Source organism: Mytilus californianus, unplaced genomic scaffold (assembly GCF_021869535.1).
Source record: "Mytilus californianus isolate M0D057914Y unplaced genomic scaffold, xbMytCali1.0.p SCAF_38, whole genome shotgun sequence".
NCBI lineage: Eukaryota > Metazoa > Mollusca > Bivalvia > Mytilida > Mytilidae > Mytilus > Mytilus californianus.
In genome coordinates, this window is record NW_026262688.1 from 1,654,460 (window position 1) to 1,670,884 (window position 16,425).

The 16,425-nt window shown below is 30.6% G+C and overlaps 1 protein-coding gene across 1 annotated transcript in view; it reads right to left on the bottom strand.

The window, feature by feature from the left end:
• Positions 1–206: 206 nt before the first annotated feature.
• Positions 207–16,425, bottom strand: part of LOC127736829 (uncharacterized) — a 34,410-nt gene continuing 18,191 nt past the window's right edge. The window contains exons 4-8 of the mRNA XM_052247419.1: positions 11,254–11,547; positions 9,754–9,948; positions 8,292–8,384; positions 5,073–5,189; positions 207–331 (exon numbers count right to left, since the gene is read on the bottom strand). Of these exons, the coding sequence (XP_052103379.1) occupies positions 207–331; positions 5,073–5,189; positions 8,292–8,384; positions 9,754–9,948; positions 11,254–11,547 (824 nt within the window). The remainder of the gene's footprint in view (positions 332–5,072; positions 5,190–8,291; positions 8,385–9,753; positions 9,949–11,253; positions 11,548–16,425) is intronic.

Here is a 16,425-nt window from a genome sequence, read left to right on the forward strand (position 1 = left end):
TTTTAATTAAATAACGTTTCCTTCCAACAATGCCAAATAGCACTTGCAAAAGCTTACCTTGCCAGATGACCTAAAAGCAGAAATATACTTATTGGGATATCAAAAGCAATGTGAATCATAATTTCCATACTTGAAGATGTCTCCTTTATCAGTGTAGCTGTACACAGTAGATGTCAAAACCTATGTAAAGTTGTTTTTTTAATAAGTTACCACAAGTACATGTTACCTGTGTGTGTCTCTCTCCGAATATTTTGAGAATCAATCAACCTTCTGTCTATCATACTATCTATGACATAGCCATCGCATACAATGGGAGTCAACAACAAGGAACCTAAAAATATCAAGGTATTAAAATTGTATTACACAAACTTAATGGTTTCTACCTGACGGTATCGGGATATGGGTATTGAGTCAAATCTTAACAGAAAGTTGTAATAATATCACAAAACGATACGGATAAAAAAAAACAATGTCAAAATGCTCAAGCTTTAATTAAATTTTTGTTAGGGGAAGTTGATGCAAGCATACGATCTGTATCGTGTATTATACTGCTAAAGGCAAGTAATGTTTAACGACTGTACTGTATTAATGTGTAAACAACTGTTGGTTATATAAGTTATTACGAAACTTCATAGAAACTTGAGCACGAGTGTTGTGTTAATTAATTCTTCTAATGTGTCATGTCTATACAAGAGTGATATCCCTTTGAACTATGTTTAAATTCCAATATGACTATCGAATCAATGCATGTATTGTCTTCCTTGAACAGGTTCATAATTTCATATTAACGTATAGTTATTTGATTTAATTGAAAATCATTACAAAATTTATAAATTTAATAGATTCAAGAATTTATCATTGGTTTATTATGTTTTTTAAAGACATGCATATCTCTAGTTTTATTTATTTGTTTTGAAACGTTTAATATTATCAAATACCAATATCATGAATATAAAGAACCTTTCATAATTTTATAAATATTATGAAGTCACATTTGTAGTTACTTAGTTTGATGAGGCATACACCATGAGACTCCAGATAATGCTTTTGCCTCAGACTAATCCTGGAATTGTTTACGTTTTTAAAAAGTCGTATTATAGTAATACATTAAATGAATAGTATTCTGTCTACTTTTAATTTGAGGTAAGTTTTTCAGGTGAATAACACATGTTTCATTTGACATGTGTTGTAATTCTGCTGTCAAGAATACACTGTTTTAAGTTGGTGTCCGCATCATATAACCTGCAAGAGCATTGATCCTGCTACTTGTAAAAGAATTTCTTGTATATAATTATGTCAGATTTCAATTGAAGCTGACTTAATGCCTTGATTTATTTGCATTACTTGATTCTCAAAAAGACAAATACGTGTATGCTGTGTAACCCCCCCCCCAAAAAAAAAACAAAAAACAAAAAACAAAAAACAAACACACACACACACACAAGATACACATCACATATTACAGAACACCATTACCATTACTGTATTCCCGAGACTTCAAATTTATGTCAAATGCTTTACTGCAAAATTATGTGCGAAACCATATAAAGCATTTAATTTTTTTTAAAGGACTGTACATGAAAACCAATTTATATTATTTCACCATAATGATAAAATATTGGGAAAATTAACCAGAGTTATCTTGCATTAATCACAAAGAGGGGCTAGCAAACAACTTTTAATTATAGCGTAATTAATGTTAAAACAATTATCAAGACGAATTTTAAGACTCCTCACTCTTTTTTACTTTCTAATTAATCTATGTACACCATACGAATACAAAAAAATCTAAAATTTCAGAAAGAAGTGAAAAATCACGTTCTCTTCTTGTACTTTTCGTATTCAATATGATATTTTTTCTCCGTCCGATTGGTATTTCATCAACATGGTCATTGATAGCAAATAACTTGTGTTTCGTATTGTTCGGTTATCTAAGGCTGCAAATCATTAGAAATTACTATTTACTCTTTACTTTTATATCTTTCACAATTCATAACATGTTGTAAATTAAAGTGGCACAAATTCATATTTGATTAATCAATCACCCTGGTTCAAGCCATATTGAATCACTTTTGTTTAAATATTTACCTCTGTTATATTTAGGAGATAACTGTAGTTTAAGCTCCGACGGCATCAATTGGTGAATTGATGGTCGCACATTGCGGAGCCAGTAAACGGGTATTTGCGAAAATCAAAATCACCAATTGATGCCGTCGGAGCTTAAAATACAATATTGTTATCTCCATTCTAATGAAACCGACAGAAAACAACGTCAAATCATACATTTAAAATCTGTCAAACGTCGTCTGCGCTTGCGCGTACGTTTTCAAAGCATCAATTGTTAATTGATGCCATGAACATTGGTGACGTTATCCAATCAAAATGAACGTTAAAAACGATGTTGCATTAGAATAAACATTGTTAAGCTCATTCTGGGTTATTATCAATCTGTTCTGAGATAGTTTTGTATTTACATAATGAACATGTCAAAACAGCCATATATATCCTATGAGGTAATTATTTAATTTATTGAAATTATAATAATTGTCTTTGAATCTTTTCAAAACAATAAAATTTTAGACAGTTGTTGGAATCCGAATAAGGACGAGAAAAACAGACTAGAGGCTCTCAAGAGCCTGTGTTGCTCACCTTTACTGTGGTTTTGAAAATCATGTAAAATAAGGTTAAAATCATAATAAAAAGTATTAGATACATCCCAGTGTAGTCTTACAATAGTTACCGAAGACCCCTTATTAAATTAGGTTTTAAGTTGTGACCATTTGAAATTGTTTTTTTACAATTTTCCTCTAGACTTCTATAGTAAACCCCTATGTGCTATTTTTAGCCATGGCGGCCATCTTGGTTAATGGGCAAGATCGTTGGATACAAGTTTTAAACTAAATACCCTAAGGATGTTAAAGGCCAAGTTTTGGCTTTTTTGACCCATTAGTTTCAGAGGAGAAGACTTTTGTAAAAGAATTGTGAAAAATTGACTTTAAAAGGCAATAACTCCTGATGGGGTTAAATGACAATGTTTGTCATGTTGACTTATTTGTAGATTTTACTTTGTTCAAAAAATTTTGCTGTTAATAGTTTATCTCTATCTATTATAATATTCAAGATAATAACCAAAAACTGCAAAATTTCCTAAAAATTACAAATTCAGGTGCAGTAACATAACAACGGCTTGTCTGGTGCGTCTGAAAAATTCAGGGCAGATAGATCTTGACCTGGTGAACATTTTAAACTATGTCAAATTTGCTCTTAATGCTTTCGTTTCAGAGATATAAGCCAAAAACTACATTTTACCCCCCTGTTCTACTTTGAGCCATGACGTCCATCTTGGTTGATGGGCGGAGTCATCGGAAACATTTTTAAAACTAGATATCCTAAGAATGATTTAGGCCAAGTTTGGTTTTATTTGGTCTAATAGTTTCAGAGGAGAAGATTTTTGTAAAAGTTAACGGACGACAACGGACGACGGATGACGGACGCCAATTGATGAGAAAAGCTCACCTGGCCTTTCTGGGCCAGGTGAGCTAAAAATGTATCATGTTTTAAATTGACCTGTAACAGAAAGTAGGACTCTCTCGCAACGGAATCCGGTTATCTAAACTGGAACAATTTATTCTGAATATTTTGGAAATAACAACATGAGTTATCTGCCCTTGGTCGCATGATTATTCTGAGGATACAAGTATGGATTTTAAACAGCACAACTTTATTTTACGTATTCACTCTTTTTTTTTTTATCCTGATTGGGTTTTTTTTTTTTTTTTGTTGTTATATCACAGCACACAATACGTCCTCACATCAATTTGAAGATGTTGTATTTTGATTTAATGCAAATTCAAGTAATGATGTGAGTTTCATAATATATCTGATTTTTTGTCGAGACTCTTCTTTTCTGTTCAAATGGAATGCGCTATATTTAAGTTGCATATTGCATATGGTGACTACATCCTCACTTACATGCTATTCTAACTCTCAGTTTATTTGGACAAGATTACATGATCTATTGTCAAAACTTTGTTTTCCGTCGTCGTGAGCTTTTTGAAAAAAAAAACAATTTCTTTTGCAACTACTCGGGCAATTGAAACTACGTCCTTAAATAAGAAGATAGTAATGCGAAATTTATATTATCAAGAATCAATATCTTGTCTATAATGAGTAAATAAAACTTATCGGAAAACCTTCATTTTGGCCAGAATTATGACATGGTGTTACTAAGTACCGGCATACATATCAAATACAAAACATTATAAAATAGGAAAACCTTGCATGCGATATAAATAGGTTATGAACCTTTTAGCAGAGAGAAACTGTAATGTATATACCATTTAAAGTGTTCATTATATAAGGCTTTATACGTATTTATCGATTTCTGGGTTGCAGTTGTTAAAATTTTAGCATATGTAAATCTAAACAAATATTTTGGAGGAACGAAATTAACAAAGCCGCACATTATAAATGCGTGAAAAAATTGCGGTGAAATAAAAGATAAGACATGGAATAAAGATAGTTCTAACTGATAGTGACAGACACATTTTAAAAAACCAATTACTTTAACAACTTTTATGACAAGGTTAATTTAACAACTAAACTGCAAGAACAACATAGATTAAAAAATGTAAATTGCTACCATATCTTCTTATTTTTATATATATTGTAATTTTCTTTCTTGTGTCCAATCAATTTTTGTTAATTAGTTATCAATAGATAAATATAGGTAAACTTGTACACCAACACTCGAAAGTTATTTAGCAGCGAAAGTTTTTGATCAACAATCACAGAATGAAATATTCTTAGTCGAAAATACGTTATGGTTTCGTTATTTACATTGAAAAATTGTACAGAAGATTTAGTTTGATATATGCATGAATTGTTTCAATTTTTTTAACGTAATGAACATGATGAAAACCTGAAACGCGTTGCATATGACCGTTATAAGTTTCAAATAACAATGATTAAAGGTTTTTTTTTTTACTGACCCATATATTTCGGAATAAAGATATTCATTATTTGTGTTTATAGATTAATGAGTAAAAATATAACACAAAATCATTATATACCTGTAGTTCTTGTTACTGTTTTCTGTAGTTTTTCAGCTTGTCTTTGTAAATCGATTGGTATTGTCCATTTTAATGGCCTCTGTCCTGATAGTTTATTCGTGCTTCTGTCTTGTAACACTAAAGTGATAGTTACATATAAAAAAATCAACTGTCAATGGTGACAAAAGTGACACATATCTATATAACAAGTGTTTTATAAATCTGGTGTTAAATATAACAAAATAATCAAGATGACCAAAGGGTTCACATTTACATTACCAAACTTTCAACTCTGTCTGATAGTTTCACGGGTAAACTAGCAACTGTTCAAAGGGTTTTCGCCATGTGAAGGCCGTTTGTTTATCTATATGCGTAAATCCGCTTCATTTGGACTTAGTTCGATATTTATCTCATTTGGGATCATACCACATCGTATAACTTTATAAAATGTGACTAAATTTGAAATGCCTGTCTTGATTTTCATAATATAATTGGTGTGGTTAATGTTGTTCTCTTCAACATAGGTAGTTACACTTTTATGATCTGGTCACTTTCAGTATACAAATCAATCTGACGAAAATCTGTCATCCGCAGAAGTTCGTCGTTTTTTATTGGTTGTGTAGTTATCACATGCAACATATAAACAACTGAACGAAAGTGAGTACTTTTTTTAAGAAGATCATATACAAATATAATGTGTACCACCGAAAGAGGTAAAAATTTAACATAAATGTAAAGAGATAGAAAATACACTATTCATTTGAAAACTAGTATCAAACTTCTGATGCTTCTTGTGTCATGTGATATACAATATACGAAGAAACAACTTTTGGTTTGTCAAGGAAATTGGTCACTATGATCACTAGGCGTTGTAACCAAATTTCGATATTGTTTTTGTCATTGTTTGCATTGAATTTGCAGCTTTCAACATTTTTTTTTTACTTTAGAGGTCACAACCCATAAGGATCTATAATAACGCAACCTTAAACCAACAAACAAACAAGGTAAACATATATCATTTGCGTTTATGTGTAACTTTTAAAAAAAAACATATTAAGAAAAACTTTCAAAATGAACGTTACTTCGTAACCTATCTTTAAAGTTAAAGTATCGTGTTTTTCATAAGGTTACGTTAACGTTATGATTTTAACGTGTAATGTGTGATGTTGTCCTCAAGTAAATGAAACGTTAACATATAAACGTTTAAACTTCAACGAAATTATAAGAAACATTAATACGACAGCATAACGTCCAAATAATGTTTCTCAATAATGTTTATTCTTAATTTAAAATTGAACTACTGGCCATGGTATAACTTGATGCCATACGCACATTTGTGACTAAATTCTAAATTTTAGAAATAGATAAGCATTATATTTCATTAAAATGAATAGCCAATGAACAATTCTTTGTTTACCATAAAGTTTTCTGTATTTTGATAAACCATTAACACAGAATGGCTATATTTTGTCAGTGAATCATACAAACAGGACAAGTCATTATCACTCTTATTTGAGTTCATACGATAACGTTATGTTTGGTTACAATCTCTGTAGATTTCTAATAGAATTATGAGATTACAATATCAGCAATAACATTAACAATATCATTTTTTGGCACAAGATAAGCATTTCGACTATTTATTTATTTGCGATTTTATGGGAAAGCATCCATTTTCATTAAATATTGCTTACTTAAGATTACGGTTATTTTGGGTTAAATTTTAATTAATTGAAGAATAAATAAACAATCATTGCGGAACCTTAAAAAATAATCTTCCCGTTAGCTGAATCTTACAGTCTATTCAGTCTGGTTCAAGGTTAACACATGTTATCAAAGGTGAAGTTGAAATTATTTAAGAAACATGCATATCGAGCCAATCTTTTATCACATATAGGCGCAACGTATTTAAAAGGAAATTGATAAAGTGCATTGTATAATAGGTAAAAAAGAAAAAAAAAAGGTATGAAGACAGCACATAGAAAGGCACTTTAATTTTAGTAATACGTCTCAGTAAATTATCAAACATTATTGATCTTTTGTTAGTAAATAACTGAAGGGATATTTAAAAAAAACTTACTTATATTTAGATTATCTAAATTATTGTTACTTCCAATATCTGTACCATGGAAATTTATTCTGTCAAATTTGTACATCAGACACGCGTTTCGTCTACAAAAGACTATTCAGTGATGCTCGATTAAAGAAAGTTATTAAGGCCAAATCAAATTCAAAGTTAAAGACCCCAAATTTCTGATTTTTTTTTTTTGCCAAATACAGTTAAGGCAATCCACGAAATACAAAAATACATGTAAGTTTAAGCCAGTATATTAGTGTAATAAAATTTGAAATACATTTTTGAGTGAAAACATGGCATCTACATGGATCAAATGTTTGGTGTTTTAGAATAAATGTCATTTTGCAATTAAAAAATCATGGACAAAAAAAAAAGCTCATCACATAGTCAAACTTTTGTATGAATTAAATCATATAAATTGAATGGTTTCAATTAGTATTTGCAGAAATGTCATGATCATTTTTGCATTTACAATAAAGTCAAATAAATTGTTCCTTGGAAAAGTTAGATAAATAATTTCCCAATCTTTGAACATTTATGGATATATTTCTTGGCCCCATGAAACCAGTATATTTACAACTCTAAACATGCCATAATGACAGAATATTTTCTTATGAATCATTTGATTATTATGGTTTTTAATCATTTTGTACAAAAATCAGTTTGATAGATATCATTTAGAGAATAAAACGTCACACAAAATACAATTAAAGAAATAAGTATCATGTTAAGCAAAGAAACAATATTTCAAAACCTAGTTGTTTTTTTTTGCTGTTTTTTTTTTTTTTTGGGGGGGGGGTTCTCAAATGAATATGCCACTATGTGAACTTGACAATGCTTCAGATATGGCATTTCATAAAAGGTACTGAATGGAATGTTAGGATAAGAAAAAAAGTACATGTAAAGTTTCATGAAAACTACAAGTAACTAATTACTCAATTGACTGACCAACTGTTGTACATTGTATATCCCCAGGTAGCATAATTATTTTCCAGCAGTCCATGGATTATGCCCCTAAATAAGGCCCGCATATGTTTATTTGTGACCACTAATAAATAACATGGCATCTTTGTTTAGCAAAATTTGTGGATCATATAGAATTCATTATTGAACGGAAAACATTTAAACATTTAATAATACCTTGGGATGTAATCTACATTTACCTTTGTCAATTGTACCCTCCTTTTCCATTTCAACAATTTTATCGACTTGAATCAGCTGATTAGTTTCCATAGCATGTGTTTCTTCTGTATCCTCTACAGAATATATGAATAATACTTTCATAAATAAGTCTCAATGAATGATCAAACATTATGAGGTCGTTTGAATTATATTCAACTGCAAGTAACATTAATAGGTATTTTAACGTGTACAGCCAAGGCTCCCTGTTGAAGGCAGTACTTTGACCTATAATTGTTTACTTTTTACAGATTGTGACTTGGATGGAGAGTTGTCTCACTGGCACTCATACCACATCTTCTTATTTATATATGCGTATGGCACTAATGTATTTTTATTTTTCTCTTTTCATTCCCCCTTTATAACTTTATACATAACAGCAAGCTACAGTGTAAACAAAATTGGCATTACAAGTAGTAGTACATTATAATATTAGGGCACTAACACACTGTGTAACAAATTTATCTTACCGACTATATTCACATGTGAAATTCGGACTAGTTGCATATTAAAAAGACCAAGTCTTCAATAACAGAAACTCACTTTCATTGGTCTATACAAAAGCAAATACCAACAATAACAATTGTTTAGCCTTTACTGTGTTTTTTGCATTTAATTTCAATCGTATATCATCAATGTCTTCATCTGTCATCTAGGAGAAACGTTTGGATAATCTTCAAAGTCATGTTGTTTTCATAAAGGAATGTAACACTGTTATAACCGTGTATTAAAATAAAACACGCCCACCCACTAACCAAATATTAAAAATACAGGGTCTCCACGTGTTCCTTTCCTGGAAATGTATAGGAGGTAAGATAATAGATGATACTTGGATCAAAGCAGATGTGACATATGTTGGGAAATATATGTGAAATTTTCTGCCATCAGCAAAAAAAATCTCTAAATAAAAAAAAACATTACAATTTGACAAAATACAACCACTGATTAGGTTCCTGACGTGTGGAAAACATTTTAGATAGACTAGCCGTGTTGTCACATTCACCTGTCAACGAGCAATGAGTGGGCATATGCTATATGGGTCTCAAAGAATGACTGTGTTCATGAGAGAGAGAGATAAAGAGAGAGAGAGACAGAGAATCTGACATGTAACTTAAGAGGGGGAGTGCAATTCAGAGTTAATGATTGACAGTTAATTTAATTTTCAAGATATAACCGATGAATCAGCGTACAAGAACTTCCTGTTTCGCAATTTAGAGTAAAACTTTACCTTACACAGTGTTAAAGGGGTAGATACAATTCTTAAAATGTTAACCCAACTTGACAAAACAGGTAACTATTCAAAACACCCATTTTGTGTTCAATTCTCATCTACAATTGATCGTTTTCTCTAAACAAATTGCATTTATGCTTAAAACTTTCTCTTAAAAAATTTTGCTCTGGTAATGATCAGGTAAATATGTAAAAATTATAACTCAAAAGGCGTACCAGATTGTACATAACGTACTATTGCTGTCACTTCCTCATTGAATCCTTTTCCGTTCAGGTTTTTTATTGTTCGCTGCATACATGCACCTATTTCTGATTCTAGGGAAACATCCGTTTCAAACACATCCATTTTGACATTGAATTGTAATTTTAAAGACTTTGCAATAGATGAATCCAATTCTAACTTCTTGTTTCCTATAAAAACATATCTTAATCAATATTTAGATAACAATAGAAACAATAAGAGAGATATGCCATCCTTTACAGTAAATACTGAATTGTAAAAAATCAAAATTATTTTTTTTTTGTAATTGATAGCACAAAAAAAACACGACTTTATCATCTTACAGTTGGCGTTTTAATACATGCACGCATTATATGCTAATGTTAGGTGTTTGTTTTTGCATAAGCTGTCAAAAAAATAAGGCATGCAATTAAATAACACATTATCTTTTGAAATTATCAATTGGGTGTACACTAAACAGAACAAAACGCATGAACAAAACTTCTAACATAACTACCATTTTCCCAAATCTTTTTGAACCAACATGTTCATAATCTGGTTTGTTAACGCTTTTCTATTAGTATATTTATTAAGTATATACTTTTAATTTGAGAAACGAAGCCACCTTTCAGTGCGAATAGTTTAAGGGATATTGCAACGGAAACTGCATTTTGTCTGTTTCTTCTCTTATCTCTTCGTGTTTTTCTTCAAAGAAAATGATATATATTTTTTACCAAAGAACAATAATACCTAATAAAAGTATTTAATATTTTGAAGTGTACTTTTAGATTTACATCTAGGCAGTTTCAATATATTCATGATGCATGCTGCTTTCTATTTCTTCTTTCATTTTTCATGTTTTGGTCGAACGTTTGAGATAGAAGTTTCAAAAACAGTTAAATTTCAAGCCGGTGCTAGGGGCCGTCTTAAACTTGCAGTAAGCTGAGAGTTTTTTTTTTTTTTTTTTGCTCCGTGTTGAAGGCCTCACTGTGACTTTAAGATGAAGAACGGCAATAAATGCGCTGTTCTTTTGCTTTTGTGTGTTTCTTTGCTGTGCATGTATTGATTTTGTGTCATGGATGGATAGCTCATATCTTTTGTTTTTCTATTAAGACACACTTCTGCTGATGAATACTTTCCCGTTTCCCATTCAATATATTAGGGCATCGATTTTAAATTGTTGACAAAATAAATATTATTTTCTACTTTACTGGTTTTGCTTTTTCATTGAATGAAATGCGCATATGTAACAGTCAAATTTGTAGCGTGCATGTTATTTTAAAGAATAGAATTTCTTCAGAGTATGATTTTTGACACTGTGTAAAACGCCTTTTTATAATATGTTTGACTTTTCAACTGATTTGTTTCGAGCACAACTAATGAGTCATGTACAAGCGAAACCCACGTAACATTGTACATTTTGTAAACATGAAAACAGTACATGATAATTAAGATCTGTTTGTCTTTTTCTGTTTGTTTTATAGAGGTTAACATACCTTCGCTAGGACAAATGACAGCATCTATCCATTGAGTAGAAGTTATCCCAAACTTTCCTTTCTTGAGAATTCTTGTCATAAAGGATGACAATTCAGTTTGAAGAATATCGTCTGTTGCCAAAGTTTCTGTTCTTATGTATGCATATAAAACTAGACATCCTGTTAAAGCCCCTACAAATTCGATGTTTAACTCGACCTCATTTATTTGCGTCCTGGCCTCGTTTAATATCTTTGCTTTCATTTCAGCGTCATCTATATTTATCAGTTCGATTTCGATCAGAAATTTTTCCTGTCCTAAAATGTGAATTAGAAAAATGTCTCACAAAAAATTAAGGAATAAATCTTATTTTGACAACCACCATATTATTATTTTTTGTAACATATGGAGCTGTTCTTTGATTGCCAATGAGATAATATCGGCGATAAGAAAACAAACCTACACAATACGATACCAATCTTAGGGTACACACATTTACTAAAAGCTAGTCCAAACCCTATTTCAATGTTTAAAAAAATCATCTTCTCAAGAACTAGATTAGAAATAAATCTATCAGTACACGTCAATTTGATGTACTGTTGAGACATACTAATGCATTATTATCTAAAATAAAATCTATGATAGAACCGATAAAGACAACATCCGTAATTACTCATTGACACAATATACATGGTCGTCAACAAATTATCATAGGCCAGTGTAAAGTATTCAGAAGGTCTACGAATTAAAACTGTCATATTACGATCTTCTTCAAATTATATTGCAATTTATATAATAAAAAGAGGACATGCTGCAGTCGTAATTGATGCAAACAAAATTTTGTAGTCATTGAGTTACAGTATTGCTGTCATTTGTATTATACAATCCATCCTGACATAAAAAAAACAAAACAAAATTACTGATTATGCGGCCATATACATTTACATAATAAAGTGCAAATATGGTCAGTTTTGGTTGATGCGGTCAAATCATTTTGTTATACGAAATTTGGTTAGTAGTCAATATTTTGAATATAAAAGAAGACATGCTGGTACTCTAAATTGATGCGAAAATTTTTGTAGTCATTGTGTTCCAATATTGCTGTCATTTGTATTATACAATCCGTCCTGACATAAAACAAATACTGATTTATATATACATATTATGCAGCCATATAAATTTACATAATAAAGTACAAACATGGTCAGTTTTGGTTGATGCAGTGAAATAATTATGTTATACGAGCCTGCATGAGGTATCAAAACTACTGAATTTTTGTGGTGAGTCAAGATTTTGAATAAAAAGAGGACATGCTGGGACCCTAAATTGATGCAGACAAACTTTTGTATTCATTGTGTTCCAATATTGCTGTCACTTGTATTATACATTACGTCCTGACATAAAAAAAAATACCGATTTATAATGAGGCCATATAAATTTACATAATAAAGTGGAAATTTGGTCAGTTTTGGTTGATACGGTCAAATAATTTTGTAATACGATCCAGCCTGAGGTATCAAAACTACTGACTTTTTGTTACGAGTCAATATTTTGAATAATATGTGGACATGCTGGGACCCTTAATTGATGCGAACAAACTTTTGTAGTCATTGTGTTTCAATATTGCTGTTACTTGTAATATACAATCCGTCCTGGCATACACAAAAATACTGATTTATAATCATGATAATGCAGCCATATAAATTTACACAACCAAGTGCAAATATGGTCAGGTTTGGTTGATGCAGTTAAATAATTGTGTTATACGAGCCATCCTGAGGTATCAAAACTACTCACTTTTTGGTACGAGTCAATATTTTGAGTAAAAAGAGAACATGCTGGTACTCTTAATTGATGCGGACAAAATTGTGTAGTCATTGTGTTGCTGTCATTTGTATCATACAATCCATCCTGACATAAAACAAATTGAAATTACTGATTTATTATGTAGTTATATACATTAACATAATAAAGTGCAAATATGGTCATTTTTGGTTGATGCGGTCAAATAATATTGGGAAACCAGCCAGTCTGAGACATGAAAACTGCTGATTTTTGGTGATGATTCAATTATTTGAATAAAAAGAGGACTTGCTTGCACTCTTAATTGATGCAGAAAAAGAAATAGTAGTAATGTGGGTACTCTGAAGTATAGCCGACCATAAACATGATATATCTTAGTAACTGTACACCAATATTGCTTTCATTTATCATGATTATTTTATACAATCTATGTACTATGCGGTAATTATTATCATTATTTGTCGATTTTATCTGATAACCAAGGTTTTAAGAATTAATGCTACATTTTTAAACAAATCAGAGCTTAAACATTTTAAATAGAATACATATATATATATATGACTTAAAGAATTTGATATTTATTGGAATATATATATTCGATGCATGTTAGCAGTGTAACCAATATCGTTTTCAATTTATAAAAAGACAGATCACGGAGAAATGTGTATAACAAGCAAAATTGTATGCGCACTTTTTTTACAAAATTTTTAATCTGTATTGTTTATATCAAGAAACAAAAGACATTTAAAAATATTTTATACATCGATGTAGAGCGGTCTTGGTTACAAGTTAACTTAGTGTTAAGCAGACCAACCAAAAGTTAACTTGATTCATTTCTGGTTCAATCGGAGCTGTCAAAAATAAAGTTAACTTATTGCAGGACTGGTTTCGAAGTTACTTACAATAGTAGCGGACCTGTATCAAACTTTTTTTTTAACTCATTAAAACAGTTCTAGGACCAAGTCCGCTTTTCAAGTTAACTTGATTGTGGTCCTAGGACTGGTCAGAGCAGTCCTAAATCTTGTCGCAGGTTAACTTTGACCAGTCAAAATGTCTGACTAGCAAGTTAAAATTGACTGTACAAGTTAGGACTGCACCCATCTGTAAATCTAAACTTAATAATTTACCAGTACCAGATTACGATCATTAAAATCCAAAACATCTCTACAAACACGGACATAGCGAACGAGTTGTGATATATAAATACCGTAAAATGATGCCAAAGGAACATCGCCATCCAAAAATTGAATATTTACAATAAGTAAAGAAAAATCTTCCCTTTTGTAGTAAACTTAAGTGTTAAGTTTTCTGTGTTAAACTGAAATATCCTAATCTAGAAAAGGACAGATATAACAATTTGTATTTGATATATTCAAAGTAAGTTCTTTTGGGTAAATTTCCAATATATATTAGAAATTTCTTCATCATTTAACGAAAAAATATGATCAGGATAACGATAAGCGTTGTTGTAATTTATCAATTAAATGCAATTTAGACAGGTCTTTACTGATTTTTTTCATAATCTGTGATTCATAACAGTATAAAACAAGTCTGCTATTGAAGGGGCGCAATTGGTGCCCATAGCAATATCTACAACCTGTCGATACACTTTATTACCGAAAGTTACATAAATGTTATCAAGGAGAACATTAATTGCTTCAAACATCTCATCATACCTCCAATAAGTATATCTAGCAAATTTACCTTTCTCATTAGAGAAGAAGGTTTTAAATGAGTGGCAGCAAATATATTTGCCAGTAAGCATATTTAGCATTTTTACCTTTCTCATTAGAGAAGAAAGCTATAAATGAGTTGCAGCAAATATAGTAGCAATTAGTTATTTCAAACAACCATTTTATAAGATAGGTCAAATTTTGTTTGATAAGATTATGTGGAAGTGTAGTGTATAGAGTTGAAAAGAAAAACTGTCAGCAGAATCAAGAGGACCATCTAAAGTACGTAGTTTATTTAAAACCTCCAAAGAATTTTGTAGACTCCAAAAATACTTAATTACACTTATTTTTTATCTTTTTTCACAATAATTAATGATAAGTTCTTTGATAGTAGTTTAGGAACTAGTTAAATTTAAAGAACACTTACTAGAGGCAGAGATTAAACAATAGTTTACGTTTTTTTTGTTGAGTGGTTTAGGAAACCGATACATAGTAGGGACCTTCAATTTTTACAAGAGGCCTTAAGCTGTGGTGTTGTTATGATATTACTGTTTACTAAACGACTCTCTGTGGAGCGCACTGACCTGAACATGCTGAATGTAGAAAATTTTATAATTTCATTCTTAGGAATTTCCGTATAGTAGTTACGTATCACCACATTGTTGGCTGCTTTGTCGACCGGTACAAAGACAAACCGTTTTGCAAGTATTTGAAGTTTGAAGAAAATGCATAACTTTGAATCAATTATAAAGTTTGACAAATGAGACTGCATTATCAAATCGTGAGAGCAAGATAACATTTTGTGTATGCAGTAAATATAACTAGCATTGTATAATTATGTGACTTTCTGTATTTTACTTATTTTTGAAGATCGTAAGACGATGGAAACATTTGACACTGATGGATAATTTTTCCCATTGCCAATCATACCAAAACTATTTGCTTATATGTAGGTTTTTTTTAATAAATGTAAAAAAAAATAACTAATCTGTGTGTACTTAATTACTTACATTCCATTATTCAAAACTTCGACCCAATTGAACAGTTGTATATATCTTCCCTTTCAATGTATGTTTAAAGGGACTTAAGATAACATGAAACCAATTGACATGTCTCCCGATTTCTTAGATTTGTGGCACATATGTACTTTTATTCTAGATATATTCGAATATTAGATAAAAATAGGGGATCACCATTTTTTTTTTTTTTTTTTTTTTTGTAATATTCATTAGATAACGTAAATTTTGAATGTTCTAGATTTTTCATTGAATGGATCTTATATACGGAGTAAGACTAAACACTTAAAAATTCTGGTTTCTTTCATTTCCTATTAATTCAGTATAACATTATTATTAAACTGCAATATACAAGTATCATCAGTGGAAAAGTATACAGCAACAACAAGTTATGGAAAAGTATGCATAAACAAACAGTTATGGTGTTACATGTACACTGCTGTGTTATGGATTTACTTCTTATAAATCACTATTTGCACTGTTTTGTAGAATCAATTTGACATAATACTGACTATGCGGTATGGGTTTTGCTCATTGTCGAAGGTCGTACGGTAACCTATTATTGTTAATTTCTATGCCATTTGGTCTCTTGTGGAGAGTTGCATCATTGACAATCTTACCACATCTTCATATTATTATATAAAGAGTAATGATTAGTGATTTAATTGTATATCTTCCTAACCAAGTCATATTTAACTTTTCA